This window comes from Lactuca saligna, chromosome 2, assembly GCF_052625555.1.
Source record: "Lactuca saligna cultivar CGN05327 chromosome 2, ASM5262555v1, whole genome shotgun sequence".
Lineage (NCBI taxonomy): Eukaryota > Viridiplantae > Streptophyta > Magnoliopsida > Asterales > Asteraceae > Lactuca > Lactuca saligna.
Genome location: NC_136418.1, coordinates 175,674,564 through 175,692,350, shown reverse-complemented (window position 1 = coordinate 175,692,350; position 17,787 = coordinate 175,674,564). Strand labels below are relative to the sequence as shown.

The 17,787-nt window shown below is 39.2% G+C and overlaps 2 protein-coding genes across 3 annotated transcripts; one reads left to right on the top strand and one right to left on the bottom strand.

Annotated features, from left to right (window-relative positions):
- Nucleotides 1-110: 110 nt before the first annotated feature.
- On the top strand, nt 111-5,638 carry LOC145032917 (uncharacterized). 2 transcript variants are annotated; one of them, XM_078981876.1, is made up of 4 exons: nt 118-2,251; nt 2,343-2,544; nt 2,640-2,836; nt 2,912-5,638. In XM_078981876.1, exons 1-4 carry the CDS (start codon nt 463-465, stop codon nt 3,001-3,003), a joined length of 2,280 nt encoding a protein of 759 aa, XP_078838002.1. In that variant the 5' UTR covers nt 118-462; the 3' UTR covers nt 3,004-5,638. The 2 variants fall into 2 exon arrangements, with proteins under 2 accessions (XP_078838003.1, XP_078838002.1); XM_078981877.1 differs by lacking the exon at nt 2,912-5,638 and having other exon boundaries at nt 111-2,251; nt 2,626-2,731.
- On the bottom strand, nt 3,158-5,305 carry LOC145032919 (Concanavalin A-like lectin protein kinase family protein). Its single transcript, XM_078981878.1, has one exon. The coding sequence runs from the start codon at nt 5,303-5,305 to the stop codon at nt 3,296-3,298; it is 2,010 nt and encodes a 669-aa protein (XP_078838004.1). The 3' UTR covers nt 3,158-3,295.
- Nucleotides 5,639-17,787: the final 12,149 nt, after the last annotated feature.

Sequence of the window (17,787 nt, the reverse complement as noted above, 5' to 3'; positions counted from 1 at the left end):
CAAGATGTTAAATGCAACCCGAGATATTCGGATCCGCTTCTAGAAAACCGTTTATTGTGGGGAAGTTGCAACTTTTCAACGCTTACTTGGAACGCAAAATCGGGTTAATATTAAAACCCGGGCTGGTAAAAACCCGTGAAAGTGGAGACGTAACCGGTCTATCCGGTTCTACGTCGACTCATCTTCCGACTATATATTAACCCTAACCTCCATAACTCGGTCTCCCCAGAATTTCGACGACGAAATTAAAAAAAATCGAGTAAGTTTCCGTCTAATCAAACTTTTCTTCTGTCTAATCCGGTTTTCGTATGCTCTTCTGTTGTCGTTGATTTTGCTTATATAATTTTTTGAAGATACAATTTTATTCGTCAATGGTTGAAATGTGTAGCTACTAATGCTGTAGATTATTAGTGCTTAATTATAGAGATAGCTAGCTTTGCGCTTGCATGCGAAGTCTGAAAAATGGCTTCCGATTTAGAACCAGTACCTGTAAATTCACAAAAACATGATCCAGCATGGAAGCATTGCCAAATGTACAAAAGTGGCGATAAGGTTCAACTCAAGTGTATATATTGCGGCAAAATGTTCAAGGGCGGTGGAATTCACAGGATTAAAGAACACCTCGCAGGCCAAAAAGGAAATGCGTCCAGTTGTTTAAGAGTACAGCCTGATGTTCGTCTGTTGATGCAAGAGAGCTTAAATGGTGTCGTAGTGAAGAAGAGAAAGAAACAGAAATTGGCTGAAGAAATCACTAATTTCAATTCTGGCGAGACTGATTCTTTTGGTAATCAATCTGCTTTGAACACTGAAGCTGTAATGCTTCCTGTTGCAGAAGCTATTGAGCCCAATCCTAGTTTATTACTGAATCATGAAGAAGAAGGTACTGTAAGTAGCAAGAGAGGTGGAGGTAGAAGAAAGAAAGGATGTAGAGTGCGAAAAGGCTCGAATGCTCTTGCTCTTATTGATACTGTGTATGATGATTCAAAAAGGGTTAACCATCAAGTTAGTTTAGCAATTGGGAGATTTTTATTTGATGTTGGTGTACCTTTAGATGCTGTGAACTCCATGTATTTCCAGCCCATGATTGATGCAATTGCTTCACAAGGGTCAGGAGTTGTGGGGCCTTCATATCATGATCTTCGAAGCTGGATTTTAAAGAATGCAGTTCAAGAAGTTAGAACAGATGTTGATCAATGCATGGGGACTTGGGGAAAGAGTGGTTGTTCTGTTTTAGTCGATGAATTGACTTCAGAAAATGGTAAAATGTTTCTGAATTTCTCAGTTTATTGTCCCGAAGGGCTAATGTTTTTGAGGTCTGTTGATGTGATCAACATTATAGACTCCATAGACGCTTTATATGGTTTATTCAAAGAAATCATTGAAGAAGTTGGAGTAAGAAATGTTCTCCAGATTGTTACCAACAATGAAGAACGTTATATTGAAGTAGGGAAACGAATCACCGATAGTTTCCCCACCATTTTCTGGACTCCATGTGCGACTCATTGTGTGGATTTGATGTTAGATGATTTCAGAGAACTTGAATGGATAAGTACGATTCTTGAACAAGCTAGATCAATATCAAGATTCATTTACAATCATAGCTTTGTATTGAATATGATGAGAAGGTACACTTTTGGGGTGGACATCGTTGTAGTGGGTCCCACACGTGCATCCACAGATTTCTCCACATTGAAAAGAATGGTAAGTGTGAAGCACAACCTCCAATCCATGGTAACCTCAGAGGAATGGATGGAGTGTTCATATTCCAAGAAAGAAGAAGGGTACACTACTTTGGATTATATAAGCAACCCATCTTTTTGGTCAATGTGTACAGTGATCACCCATTTAACAGATCCTTTGTTGAGGCTTTTGAGAATTGTTAGTGGGAAAAAGAGACCAGGAATGGGGTATGTTTATGCAGGGGTATATCGGGCAAAAGAAGCAATTAAAAAAGAACTTATTGATAAGAAAGATTATATGGTTTATTGGAACATAATAGATCGTAGATGGGAACAGCTTCATCGCCACCCTCTTCACACTGCAGGTTTTTATTTAAATCCAAAATTCTTTTACAGTACAGAAGGAGATATACATCTTCAAATCAGGTCATCAGTGTATGATTGTGTAGAAAGATTGGTTCCTGACACTACAATCCAAGATAAAATTGTTAAAGAAACAGCATCTTATCGTGAAGCCACTGGCGATTTTGGGAGGAAAATTGCAATAAGAGGCAGAGAGACTTTACTTCCCTGTAAGCCTTAAATCTTAATCTTATGTTAATATGGTGTTTTGAAGCTACAGTTTGAGTAATAATCATGTTTCATTATTGATTAATTATGTAGCTGAGTGGTGGTCTACATATGGAGGGGCGTGTCCGAATTTGGCTCGTTTGGCTATTCGTATACTTAGTCAAACTTGTAGTTTGGTTGGGTGTAAACCAAACAGGATTCCATTCCAACAGATTCATGATACAAAGAATTATGTTGAACACCAGAGGCTCAGTGACATTGTATTTGTTCAATATAACATGAGATTAAAGCAAATGTAAGTCCCGTATATATATATATATATATATGTTTCTTGTTTGTTTTCGTACCTAAACCATGAATCTGGACTGAAATACAGATATGATTTTCTAGGTTTTTGAACAAAGAAGAAGATAACCCTGATCCGATTTCATATGACAATATGAAGTATGTTGAGGGGTGGGTAACTGAGAGGGAGATGAACACTGATGATATTGGTAGGTCAGATTGGATGACTGTTGATCCACCGTTAGGTAACATTATGGTTTTAGGCCCACCCCAAGTTGATGATTTTGAAGCCCTTGGTGAAGGTACTTTTTCAACTTTTCTTTAATCCCTTATGTTAAAATAAAGTTAATTTTGTCAGCTTTTATATTTATTTACAGGGTTTGATGATCATGAGATTTTTATTGGGTTAAAAGATCGTGAAGATGAGAATTGTGAAAATAATGTACATGAAGTAGGTAAGAATACTTAGTTTTCTTTATTCGGACATATACTCTGTCTAAATATGAAGAAATTGATGGTGTATTTTCCGTCATGTAAATGTTATTCTTTTTTTAACACATAAAAAATAATAATTAATATTAGTTTGATTTACTTTCGCCCTTGATTGTTCCAGAAACAGCCTATAGATACAATCCTTGATTCTAATAACAAAAAAGAACACAACCAGCTACAACATATTTGGATGAATCTAATAAAATAAAGAAAATATAAACAAGCCCAAAAATCAATATCTTAAAGAACATCAACAACATACTCTCCCTTCAGTTCTCACTTCTCACTGACCCATTGCTTACATTGTCTAAAGCAGATGAAGATGGATAAGAATGCACATAATCTTCAAACTCTATTCCATAACTACCCTTGTCACCACCATCACACGGTGGAGCTAAATTTTCCGGCAAAGGCACCTCCCCTTCCAAATACTTAACAATCTGTTTCATAGGAGGTCGTGCTGACGGGGCGTTACTCGAACACATGAGCCCTAGCTTTACAACCACCAAAACCTCCACCTCATCAAACTCATCTTTCAACCTTTTATCAACCACCTCTAAAACCACCCCTTGTCTCCACTTGTCCCACACCCAGTCCACCAAAATAAGCTCCTCAGGCAACGCCTTTGGCTCAGTAGGTCTCCTCCCACAAATCACTTCCAACAACAAAGCCCCAAAAGCAAACACATCTGAGTTCGTGGTCGGCTTACCCGTCCGAGTCAACTCAGGAGCCAGATAACCCAATGTCCCCACAACTTTAGTCGTGCTCGTGTTTGACCCGTGCTCACATAATTTTGCCAAACCGAAATCACCTAAATGCCCGTTTAACTCGGAATCCAACAACACATTACCTGCTTTTATATCTCTATGAAGCACAGTTTGCTGCCACTCTTCGTGCAAGTATAATAATCCACGCGCTACATCCTTTATGATTTTGAATCTTTGTTCCCAATTTAAAGTAATTATCGGATCATCATATATATACTTGTCTAAGCTACCATTCGCCATGAACTCATATACAAGCAACAAATCGTCTCTCTTTCTACACCAACCTAACAACTGAACCAAATTCCGATGACGAAGTCGACCGATTGTTGAAATCTCGGACACAAACGCCCTCATCCCGTGTTTTGATTCATTCGAAATCCGCTTAACCGCCACTAGTAGGTTTTTTGAATCAGGCAAATTACATAAAACCCCTTTGTAAACACTCCCATATCCACCAAATCCGAGTAGTTCCTCTTCTCTAAACCCTTTCGTGGCCCGGTTTAACTCCTTGTAGGAATACCGATGCGGGCCCACATCAAGCTCCCAGTCCTCAATTTCATCTTTGTTCTTCATTTTCTTGATCACAAAAACAACACCGACAATGGCAACCATGAGGAGAGTTAAAAGGGCGGCTATAGAAACACCAATTATGAAACTTTTGTGAGTCTTTTTAGCTTTTGGTATTGAAGGGAGACTATTAAGATCAAAAGATTGAGCTTTTCCACTTGTGTTAAAGCTCCAACCGAATATATAATGAGAGCTCGTGAGGACACCGGTTGATGCCGAAAACCCGACGTACATGAAATCTTGGAAAACCGATTCGAGGTTTAATGGTATAGACAAGATTGGGGTGTTAGGTTTTTGTGAATATAGTGAAAGAGTGACATTTAGTTGGGATTTTAAACCATCATAATCCACCCATGCTTGAATCTTTTTCCCACTTTCTAAATCAAGATCTTGTTTTGTTGAATTCCCATCGATAAAAAATCCGGCTTTTGTGGAGTTCTTGGATGACATGGAGTTAATGTTGACTCCAACATGATTATCATTAATATCACCAAATTCCAAATCAAGAACCGTATCGAATTCCACTGCGAATAGGTGGTTTGATGTGTTCCTGTTGTTGATGACGTTAAGGATTCCAAGGTATTGATTGGGCTGAGCTCCGGCGAAGTCTTTCTCCGGAGAGACGGTGAACGCCAGTCCATGGCCGCCAGGGTTTTTGTACCCCGGCAAGATGGCCAAGACAAAAGAGGAAGAGAAGGAGATGGGTTTTTTGGTGGTGGGATCTTTGAAACGGATCGGATCCGGGTAAAACCCGTGACCCATTAACCGGGAGGTATCATTGGTGAGCTTGAGAATGCCACTGGGTGTGATGTCAGCAGCTCCGTTGATGGTTATATTGTGCGGGTTTGGGGTTTTGAAGCCATTGAAGATGAAGGAGAAAGAGAGAGATGGTGTAAACAAGGGAAGAAACATACAAACAAGGTAGGGGAAGAAGAAGAAGAACATGTTTGGATCAGATCAGATATCATGTGATGTGATGTGGTGTGAGGAGTGGTTTTGATTTTGGAATTGTTGTGTTGTTAATGGTTATAAAGTATATATGGTGGTTTAATGAATTGTAGCATGTGAAGAAGAAAGTAGGAAACATGAGAGAGATAAAGGAGTGATTGGTGTGTAAAGTGGAGGAAATGTGGTGGGTGGTGAAATGTTGATGTTTCAGAGTTTATGTATAGTACAGTACAATTGGGGTTAGGCAATGGAATGATGGACGGGTGAGATTTTTTTTTAATATGCATTTTTTTTCTTTATTTGGTTTACGATAAAAATATAAAAGTCCAATCACTGTTTTTGGTGTAGGTCTTTTTTTGGATTTTAGATTCAGTTAAAAATAATAATATTTATAGGAATTTGTGATGAATATTGAATCCCATACATTGTTCTGACTCTGAATCTCTGCTACGGATAAATAGATTATTCTTTCCATTAGGGTTGGGTAAAGTATCCAACGAATACAGTGCTTGTAATATCACATTTTCAATAGAAAAAAAAAAAAAAAAGCTACGGTTACTTTTTAATCGAAGATTGGAAGCATTGGGTTTAAAATTTTTTTATCTTACATGTTGACATGTCTTCTCCTAATAGATTCTTTAGGGTTTGTTTCTTTTATACTTAATGAATTAAATATTTAAGGGCTATTTGATAGGATATGAATAAACATATATTATTTAGACATCTAAGTGGCATAGAGGCTTGGAGAATCTGTATATGAATAAACATATATTATTTAGTTAGACATCTTAATGACTATGATAAATGATAAAAACAATAATTACCTAATATAAAAACCAAACCCTTTTAACAAATCTTTATTCATTGGGCTAAAACATTCTGAAACTTGGGTGTTTTTTTAAAGGCTTTATAAAATCCAAACAAACATCATCTTTTAAGATAAATCAAAGTTTTTATATTGAGCTTTGGTGAGAAATGTTTTCCACAAATTGTTGTTAATTGAGCTTATAAAATGTTTTCCATTTTATTCTTAAAATGGAGACATTAAATTCTTTGCATACAAATTGGTTGTGCATTGGTCTTGCTCTAACCATATCTCTAACTGGTGGTTATACCGAGTTAGTCCATGCGTAATTTGACAAGTAGACAAAAATTATGCAGTCAAAGTTTATTTGTTTCTTCAACCGTAGAAGCAATATCCTTGGTCATTTCGATGATTTCATACTAATATCTTATGTGCCTGGCCTGGTCCGGACTAAGTTGGTGTGTTCAATTAGTAATTTGATTTGATCATTAGAAATAAGAAATGGATAAACATAATGTTGAACTGTTAGGTTGATTCATAATACATGACCCAGTTCACAATGATATCTAGTAGAAACTAAGGAATAATTGATCATTTATCCAAATGGACGATATTTGATTAGATAAGAGTTCAACAGTTGTTGTGCAAGGCATGCTTTGTTGGTTATTCAAAGATTATCTGACCAATAATAGTTAATGATTTGTCCAAGTAGGAGATTATTGAAAATGAGTGTCCAATATCATAACTAATTGATATAACTTTGGAAATAATAACAAAGTCCTTTTAGCGTTGCCTTCAATAGCTAAAATAGTTAGAAAATGATTTAAGAGAGTGAGATAAATAACTTATTAATTTATTATAGCTTGATAAATGTTTAAAAGTTTTAGTCTAAAGTGTAATGATTACATTAGCTTTCTTGGATATGTTTCTGGTACACAATGCTAAAATTTGTATGTCTCTCAAACTACACAAGGTTGAGTTTTTGTCTCACGATTTCACTAAGATTGGGAAGTCATAAATATACTATAACATCTTGGTTCCACTAAATCTTAGAGTTCGTATTGGATCATCCCACATAACACTAGCAAACTAACCTAAATTCGAAACTTGTTAATATTAATTTAGAATTAATTTGAATTAACTGGAATTTATTGGATTAATTAGGAAACTATTTAAATGTACATAAACTAAATATTAATTGTTAGATAGTTGAACAACTGGTATATTCTGGAACCCCTTTTGTAACACCGTAAAATTTCAAAACAATTTTTCATTTAAAATAATCGATTAATTCTTAGAAACACTTATTTAAAATCTCATTAATAATTGAATTACAAAACAACTCCATTTTCACTTGCATATTAAACCAGGATCCTCAAAACATGACTCTTTCTCCAGTGTGTACAATCAAGCCGGTGCCGTCCCGTGATCCTGAAAGAAACCTGAAACATAACACAAATCACTGTAAGCACGAAGCTTAGTGAGTTCCCCAAAATACCACGTTTAACACATAAAAGCCACTCGAGGTTATAACTCTGTGGGTCCGTGCACCCAAACTCTGTGAACCCTCAGGTTCTAACTCTGGGAGCCTTCCGGTTCCAACTCTATAAACATGCACAACATAAATCACATAGAAATAATGCAGTACAACACATCACGTACATATAGCATACAAATACTCTGATCACATAACTCTGGTTACCTACTCAAGGTAAAGTATAGTGAGAAGACTCACCTGGCAAACAGAAAGCAGATATCCCCAAACTTATTTATCGAACCCGCCACCGCCTAACACGTAAGGAAAATACTCTCATGAATATAACTCTCGAGACTAGAATCAACCCGATCATGGCACCCTATTAAGGGTAAAAGACTATTTTACCACTCTCTCGGCCCAAAGGCCACATCGCTGACCAAGCCCTAAAAGTCAACGGTCAACTCTTGGTCCAAGTCAAAGTCCTCCGTCAAAGTCAACCCTCCTAGTTGACCCTGCTCGCCGAGTCAACCCGTCGAGTCCCCGTGCTCAGAATTTCCCCAATCCGCGACTCAACTCGCCGAGTCACCCCGAGACTTGCCGAGTCCCATAACTCTGAGTCCACTCGCACATAACTCACCGAGTCATCCCTTGACTCGCCGATTCTCGACTCAACCAGAAAATATTTGGGACTCTTCGACAAGACTCGTTGAGTCCAAGAACAGACTCGCCGAGTCTACGGCTATCTTCAACCTACTCGCCGAGTTGTTCATACAACTCGCCGAGTTCCAGGCCATCTTCATCCAACTCGTCGAGTCCACCCATGACTCGCCGAGTACCACCGGTCTGAATACATTCAGAAGCATTCCAAGGCATGCAAATGCTCCAAAGCATAGATCTAGTCTCCTACCACTCATCCATCACATAAAGTGGCAAACTTTACGTGAATCCAAAGAGATCTAAGCCGTTTGCACATTGGGCTAGGGTTTAGGACATGTAAGCTTCACTAAACACACCAACACAGGGACTTTCATGCTCTCTGATTCTTCTCCCTTCCAGATCTGAGGTAGCAACCTCAGATCTAACCTCTAGACTTCCCATTACATCCCTAGACCAATTCCCACAACCCCAAAATGAAGAAACCACATAACAACAGTCCAATAACGAGATATTACTGTTAGGTTTTATACAAACAATCCTATGTGTGCATGCAACCCTAGTTTGGATCTATGTTTTCACTATAAGACATACAACTTTATGAACACAAAATAAACCCTAGCATGCTTCTATAATTTTCGAAATTTACATAGAAGTGTAGAAAACATACCTTTGTTGTTATATAGCAATAACAACTAGTTTCCTTGATCTCTTGAACTCTCTAGAACTCTTGAAAGCAAGCACCACAATTGTAGTGCCTCTAATGGCTCACAAACACCTTGAAGCAAGAAGGCAACTAAGAGAGAGAAAGGAATGATGCTAATTTCGGCCCTAGGGTTCCCTTGGAATCAAGTGGCCTTAAATTGAAGCATAGGGTATGTATTTATACTATAGGGTGCTAGGGTTTCAGTCAAAACCCTAATGGACAGCTTAGCCACCAAGCAGCCCAAGAAACCTTATGGAATGAGGCCTTGGACGAAAATATGATGATCCTTCATCATAATTTCGTTCCCCCTTAGTCCATTAGGTTTCCTAGCCCAAAACTCAACTATCACACAATTGACAGTTTATACCCCTTTATTTAATTTGTCTCTTTTAGTCACCAAATTAATTCCTAATTAATTTATGACTAATACTAATCAAATAAATATGATTTCTCCTTTAATATATTATTCTTATAATATATTAATAAATCATAATATCTCCTCTCTCATATCAAATTACCTTGTCAAGTTGCTTTGGTGAAGGCAACCCAAAAGGACCATGCACACTCGGGTCAAGTATATACCAAATATGGTTACTGACTTAGACATTAATCCAACAGTCTCCCACTTGGATAAGTCTAGTAACTATATCTCACGTATTACTTCCGTACCCGATGGCAATCGTAGCTTCCAATAGCCGCTGTCAACTCTGACCAATAATTTGTCCTTTAGATAAGGGATCGTATAATCCTCTATTCTAGATATCATGCTAACAATACTTATTGTCTAGCATTTTATTTCTTGATCTCTGATTCGTTTGACATAGAACTCAGTTGAACACATCAACTTCATCTTGACCGGGCCCGGCACATAAGTCAAACCAAATCATCAAGTGGCCGAGATATCGCTTTTATCCTCATAGAATAAAAGGAACAGAAAAACGTCGACTAATATGCCTTTATCATTTACCAGTTAAACCATACACAATAATGCGTTTTATGACATCAAGTTACTGATGCGTTTTCGCATTATCAATGTATAATCAACTAGCAAACAATAACCATATCTCTAGGTTTAAAGATTATATGATATTATCATCTTGCGATCACTTGTGATGACATTCATGAAGTAATACCAGCAAGTGTGGGTCTGTTCCAATGCTCAATACTAATTTCATAAGCACTCATAAACTTTGCAGCAAACCTTTGCTATGTCTAAAACTTTTCAGACAATCTACAAACAAATTTATGACAATCTTTCTTCATATCTACTTCCAACATATGAGCGATTGTGGACTGTTCGAATAATCTCATTATTCAGGAAGTCAAAACATGCAAAAAATCGGAAAAATAGATAAATAATCAACACATGATAGAAACTTTCTTATAAATAACACACTTTTATTTAATCATCAATTGTTGAGTATGACATTATCTATTACAAGTTTCCTACCTATCTAATCTAAACTAATATCGTCCTTCAGCCCTACGCTCCTAGCGTGCTGAAAATGCTTGACCCTACTCAGTCCCTTCATAAGGGGATCTGCTGGGTTATCTTCTGACGATACCCTCTTCACAACGAGGAGTCCCTCTTCTACCTGATGTCTAATAAAATGGTATTTCCTGTCGATATGTCGAGATCTGCCATGATCCCTTGGTTCCTTGGTTAAGGCAACCGCTCCTTCATTATCACAGAAAATTTCCATGGGCTCCTTTATGGATGGCACAACTCCAAGGTCTCCAATGAAGTTCTTCAACCATATAGCCTCCTTTGACGCTTCGCTCGCCGCAATATACTCTGATTCGCACGTTGAATCAGCTACGGTCTCTTGTTTGGAACTTTTCCAAGTCACTGCTCCTCCATTTAGGGTAAAGACCCAGCCCGACTGCGATCGGAAGTTATCCCGATCCGTCTGAAAACTAGCATCACTGTACCCTCGTACCCTTAAGTCATCACTCCCACCGAGGACTAGAAACCATTCCTTGGTCCTCCGAAGGTACTTAAGAATATTCTTGACTGCAATCCAATGTGCTCTACCAGGATTCCCCTGATATCTGCTAACCATGCTTAAAGCGAAGGCCACATCAGGGCGAGTACAAGTCATAGCGTACATGATAGAGCCTACTGCGGAAGCGTAAGGTACTCGGCTCATATCAGCTATCTCTGTCTCTGTACTCGGGCTCTGAGTCTTACTCAGCTTGGTATTGCTTTGGATTGGCAACTCCCCTTTCTTGGAATTTTCCGTACTAAAACGCTTTAGCACCTTTTCCAAGTATGTATCCTGACTGAGTCCTATCAGTCTCTTTTCCCTGTTTCTTACTATTCTTATTCCCAGAATATAAGCAGCTTCTCCGAGGTCCTTCATAGCGAAACATTTCCCAAGCCAGGACTTGACCTCCTGCAAGGTTGGGACATCGTTTCCTATGAGTAATATGTCGTCGACATACAATACGAGGAAGCTTATTATACTCCCACTGGCTTTGACATAAACACAAGATTCATCTTCGCTTCGCAGAAAGCCAAACTCTTTAACCTTCTCATCAAAACAAAGATTCCATCTGCGAGATGCTTGTTTCAATCCATAAATAGATCTCTCAAGCTTGCATACTCTATTCGGATGCTTCACATCGACAAAACCCTCTGGCTGATTCATGTAGACATCCTCAGCCAACTTTCCATTAAGGAAAGCGGTCTTTACGTCCATCTGCCATATTTCATAATCATGAAACGCAGCTATGGCAAGCATTACCCTAATAGACTTTATCTTCGCAACTGGTGAGAAGGTCTCATCATAGTCAACTCCGGGAGTTTGAGTAAAGCCCTTCGCAACCAATCGCGCTTTATAAGTATGCACTTTCCCATCCATGTCCGTCTTCTTCTTGAAGATCCACTTGCACCCGACTGTCTTACGACCTGGTACATTATCAACCAAATTCCAAACTTGGTTGTCGTACATGGACTGAATCTCGCTGTCCATAGCCTCTTTCCATTTTGCAGACTCTGGGCCTGCCATGGCTTCCTTATAGTTGCTAGGTTCATCCAAATTTACTAGTGTACTATCACTAATAAACGTATCCCCTTCAGTAGTAATATGAAAACCATAAAACTGGGGTGGAACACTAGCCCTAGAGGAACGTCGAAGAGGTAAGGACACGTCAACAGGTTCAACAGGAGTTTCCTCCTCAAGTTGAGTGCCAGTGTCAGAGGTTCCTTCATCGCTTTGATCTTGAATTTCTTCAAGTTCAATTTGCCTCCCACTGTCTTCTTGGCCTATCAATTCCTTTTCTCGGAAAACTCCTCTTCTAACTACGAAGACAACATTGTCACTTGGTCTATAGAAAAGGTAGCCAAAAGACTTCTGTGGATAGCCGATGAAATAACACTTCTCACTACGAGGTTCAAGTTTGTCGTGAGTCTCTCGTCTTACGAAAGCCTCACAACCCCAAACCTTAATATGTGCCAACGAGGGAGCCTTCCCTGTCCACATCTCGTGAGGAGTCTTGGAAACCTTCTTAGTGGGAACTAAGTTAAGTATACGGGCGGCAGTCTCTAAGGCATACCCCCAGAAAGCTATTGGTAACGAAGTCCGACTCATCATAGAACGAACCATGTCCAACAAGGTCCGATTACGTCTCTCAGCCACACCGTTCAATTGTGGCGTTCTTGGAGGCGTCAATTGTGAAACGATTCCACATTCTTTTAGATAGTCGTGAAACTCAAGACTTAGGTACTCTCCTCCTCGGTCTGACCGAAGCATCTTGATTTTCCTGCCCAACTGATTCTCCACTTCACTCTTAAACTCTTTGAACTTTTCAAAAGTTTCCGACTTTTGCTTGATCAAGTAGATATATCCATATCTGCTATAATCATCTGTAAAAGTCACGTAGAAGCGGCAAGCATCCCTTGTGGTGGATCTAAAGGGCCCACACACATCAGTGTGTATGAGATCCAATAAACCCTCACCCCTTTCACAAGTGCCAGTAAAGGGTGACTTGGTCATCTTCCCAAGTAAACAAGATTCACACGTATCATCGTCCCTAAGGTCGAATGACTCCAACACTCCATCCTTTTGGAGTTGGGCTATGCGTTTCTTGTTGACATGGCCAAGGCGACAGTGCCACAAGCATGCTTTGTCTAGACTAGTAGACGAATCAATATTCAAAACATTATTTCCGAAATTATCAACAATCATCACAGATTCATAAATCCCATTACAAGGTAATGCATTGAAATAAAAGACACCATTCAAATAAACATTAATAGAACCATTACTATTATCAAAAGAATATCTGAAACCTTGTCTAAACAACCCGTGAAAAGAAATAATGTTTCTTTCCATATCTGGCGAATAACAGCAATTCTCTAAATCTATTCCTAACCCATTTCTCAACACTAAAGAATAAACACCGACTTTGGTCACAGGCGATGATCTTCTGTTTCCCATAATCAGGTTCATCTTCCCATGCTTCATTTCCCTACTTCTTTTTAGGCCCTGCAAATCAGAACAAATGTGGTAACCACATCCTGTATCAAGAACCCATGAAGTAGCAAATGATGAGTTATTAGATTTAATAGAATACATACCTGCAAATGTGGGCTTGATCTTCCCATCTTTTATGTCCTGCAGATATTGTGGGCAGCTTCGCTTCCAGTGGCCCTTTTGGTGGCAATAGAAGCACTCTGCTTCTTTAGGATCGGAAGAGGGTCTAGCGGGGCCTACTTTGGTCCCACTTGAGGACGAACCATCACGGGGTTTCCCCTTATGGTGGCTCTTACATGGAGCCTTCCTCTTTTTACCCTTTCCTTGACCTATTGCCATCATAGGAGCGGCCACAGCAGGGGACGGTGCAACGGATTTGTCTTTGAGGTTGCTCTCAGCAGTCCTCAAGAGTCCTTGGAGCTTGCTCAAGGAGACCTCCTCTTTATTCATATGGTAGGTCATCCTAAACTGATTGTAGCAGGAGGGCAAGGAGTGGAGGATTATGTCGATAGCCAAATCCTCATCAAACTTAACATTAAGTTTGAGAAGACGATCAACATACCTCTTCATTTTCTGCAAATGAGAGGTTAGGGATTCTCCACTCCCCATCTTAGCGGTGATCATGGTAGTAATGATCTCATAGCGCTCTTGCCTCGCGCTCTGGTGATACCTTTCCAGCAAATCCTGATGCATTTCATATGGATACATGTCCTCATAGGACTTTTGGAGTTCGGGGTTCATGGTGGCCAGCATGATGCAGTGAACTTTCGTGGCATCACGCTCATGGGCCTCAAAGGCGGCCAATTCCTCAGGAGTAGCAACATCTGGGATGATCTTCTCAAGCTTTTCATCGAGGACATATTCTTTGTCCTCGTAGCGTGTGATCATGCGGATATACCTCATCCACTCGGTGAAGTTTGAACCATCAAATGTCACTTTCTGACACAAGTTCATCAACGAGAATGACCCAGAAGCGTTGTTGTTGTTGTTTGTTAACATCTGAAAAGGAACAAAGTTTGATTAGAAATGAATCCCTAATTAAACACCCAAATGAGTAATTAGGGCTAGGATCCAAAAACATTATTTACAACTTAGAAAGGGATGCCGTACTTTAAAAGTAAATAATTTGAAGGTAAGTGAATGACGATTCACTAATTCTCACCATGAAAAACGAAAAAGCAATTTAGGTTTTAAATGTATTGAAAACTCCTAGATCTTTGAGATTCATTGAACTTTTCAATGGCATGTTTAATCTCGATATGCATTTCAAATTTGCGACTGGGATGCCGAGGATCGCAAACAAATTTGTGAATAACCATGCGAATCAACGCGGTGCACTCAATGTCTTTATCACCTAATCAATGTGCCGGTGAACCACACACGCTCCATTGATCTATGACAAACATCGAGTCACCCTTCGCTACCAATGTCATCCCCAAATTGATGTGCCGGTTAACCACACGCGCTCCATCAACGTTTGACAAGGGTACGAAGTGTAATTCCATGGATTAGCATCATTTTCACATTTTACCCTAAAGTAACTAAGAGTGGGAATTTGTAAAACAATGTAGTTACTTTAATATTTCCATTATACTTTTAATGAGGAATTAAGTGCCCTATCCTATCCGTTCGGCTAACGACCCTCCACCAGTCAAGCAAGCAGTAGATGTGAGTGTACATCCATTAAGCGTCATTTTATAGGCAACAACCTTATACCCACCTTATAGACCGGCTTCGTGAATGAGGCCTACTAGCGATAAGACTAGCTTATTCTTATACATGTATAATAATTAATCTTATAATATCATAATTGTATAAGGGTGTATTTTAAAACATTTCAAAAATACCAGTATCTTAATGTGTATTTAAAATTTTCGGAATTAAGGCTATTTAATTTAAAATTTTAAACACCAAAAAATCTTTGATTTAATAATTATCAAAATCAAACAATTAATTTGAAATATTAAATCTTTAGGGATTATCATAAAATTAAACTATTAATTTATTTAATCCTTTTATTTTTAAATATATGGAAAGGATAATACAAGATCTTCAATTATCTAGTTTAAACAATTAAATTGATAATCACAAAGATAGTATTATCCATATCCCTAAAATCTTGGGATCTTATCTTGGGGATAAGGGATTTTCGAAATCCCTAGGGTTTCATAACCCTAATTTCGAAATTTGGAGGCTAGGCAAAAAGGTTTCAAGAACCCTATCAAAATCGCCAACTAGGGTTTGGCAACCCTAATTTGCGAAAATCACCAAGCCTTAGGGTTTACTTGCCATAAACCCTAATTTGTCAAGTTCATAATATGCATCAAATCCAATTGAAAACAAAAAACCAATGGCTCTGATACCACTGTTAGGTTTTATACAAACAATCCTATGTGTGCATGCAACCCTAGTTTGGATCTATGTTTTCACTATAAGACATACAACTTTATGAACACAAAATAAACCCTAGCATGCTTCTATAATTTTCGAAATTTACATAGAAGTGTAGAAAACATACCTTTGTTGTTATATAGCAATAACAACTAGTTTCCTTGATCTCTTGAACTCTCTAGAACTCTTGAAAGCAAGCACCACAATTGTAGTGCCTCTAATGGCTCACAAACACCTTGAAGCAAGAAGGCAACTAAGAGAGAGAAAGGAATGATGCTAATTTCGGCCCTAGGGTTCCCTTGGAATCAAGTGGCCTTAAATTGAAGCATAGGGTATGTATTTATACTATAGGGTGCTAGGGTTTCAGTCAAAACCCTAATGGACAGCTTAGCCACCAAGCAGCCCAAGAAACCTTATGGAATGAGGCCTTGGACGAAAATATGATGATCCTTCATCATAATTTCGTTCCCCCTTAGTCCATTAGGTTTCCTAGCCCAAAACTCAACTATCACACAATTGACAGTTTATACCCCTTTATTTAATTTGTCTCTTTTAGTCACCAAATTAATTCCTAATTAATTTATGACTAATACTAATCAAATAAATATGATTTCTCCTTTAATATATTATTCTTATAATATATTAATAAATCATAATATCTCCTCTCTCATATCAAATTACCTTGTCAAGTTGCTTTGGTGAAGGCAACCCAAAAGGACCATGCACACTCGGGTCAAGTATATACCAAATATGGTTACTGACTTAGACATTAATCCAACAATTACCTCTAAGGGATGCCCCAACTGCAATGTAATTCGAATCCAAGCAAAGCCCCTTGCTCCAAGCCTTCAATCTCCCACAATTCCTTCAACAATTACATCTCCAAGCTCCAATCCACTCAACAATGGTGCTTCTCCGCAATTTAGGATTTTCTGGGGCTCAAGGGGTGATAGAGAGGCTGGGAGGAAAGCATAATGATCTTTATATAAGGCTCAACCCATAGAATTAGGGTTTTCTCCACTCAGCGCCTACTCGCCGAGTCCATTACACTGACTCGCCGAGTCGGCCACTTAACACGCGACCAAGTCGCGACTCTACTCGCCGAGTCCGCACATGGACTCGCCGAGTCACTCTTTCCCAATTTACTCTTTTAGCCCTTCAACTCTACTCTTAATATTTCGAGATGTTACAATTCTCCCCCACTTAAATTAGGCTTCATCCTCGAAGCCTACAACAACTCAACTCCGAAAATACTCCCACAACGTGCCACCTGGCCTTAATCGGACCAGGTCTCACAAGGCATACCCATCGAACTCGAACACACTTTCCCTTTCCATACGGTGTCCTGACCACTATCTCGAACCGGGCACCGGAGGTACCCTCTGATAACCACACTCAACGATCCGAGAATTGCCCATGAGGCATCACTGCCCAAATCTCAACAATCACTCGACCCATAAGGGTTAGAAGCCACGAACCATCGGATCCCCAATCTGAATCCCATTATATCCAATCCGTGATGACGGAAAGACCCACTCTTCAATCCCAGAGTAACTCCCATGAGTCCTCTTCTTGCAATCACACACCCATGCCGCACCAACCTTCGCACTCTCAGGTTAGGAAAACCCGTCACACTGACGACATCTCTAACATTCCCAGGAGAAACCACCACTACGCACACAACCCTTGATCATAATCAAGCTGGGAGTCCCAGACTCCATCCCTGCATCCATCCTGAGACTCTTGGCTCTACACCCGCGGAATCCCTTCCGCGTCCTCAGCAGACATCCCATCATGATGTCATTCCATACCACTGTCACAGACACAGTGTTCGACCACCATACTCCAAATCATCCATTCTCACTACTACTTCCACTTCTGCGAATCAACACTTTCCCCAGCAAATGAGGGTCTGACACCTCCTCCCATACAACAGCTCAAAAGGGCGGCATACCAATGCACTAATGA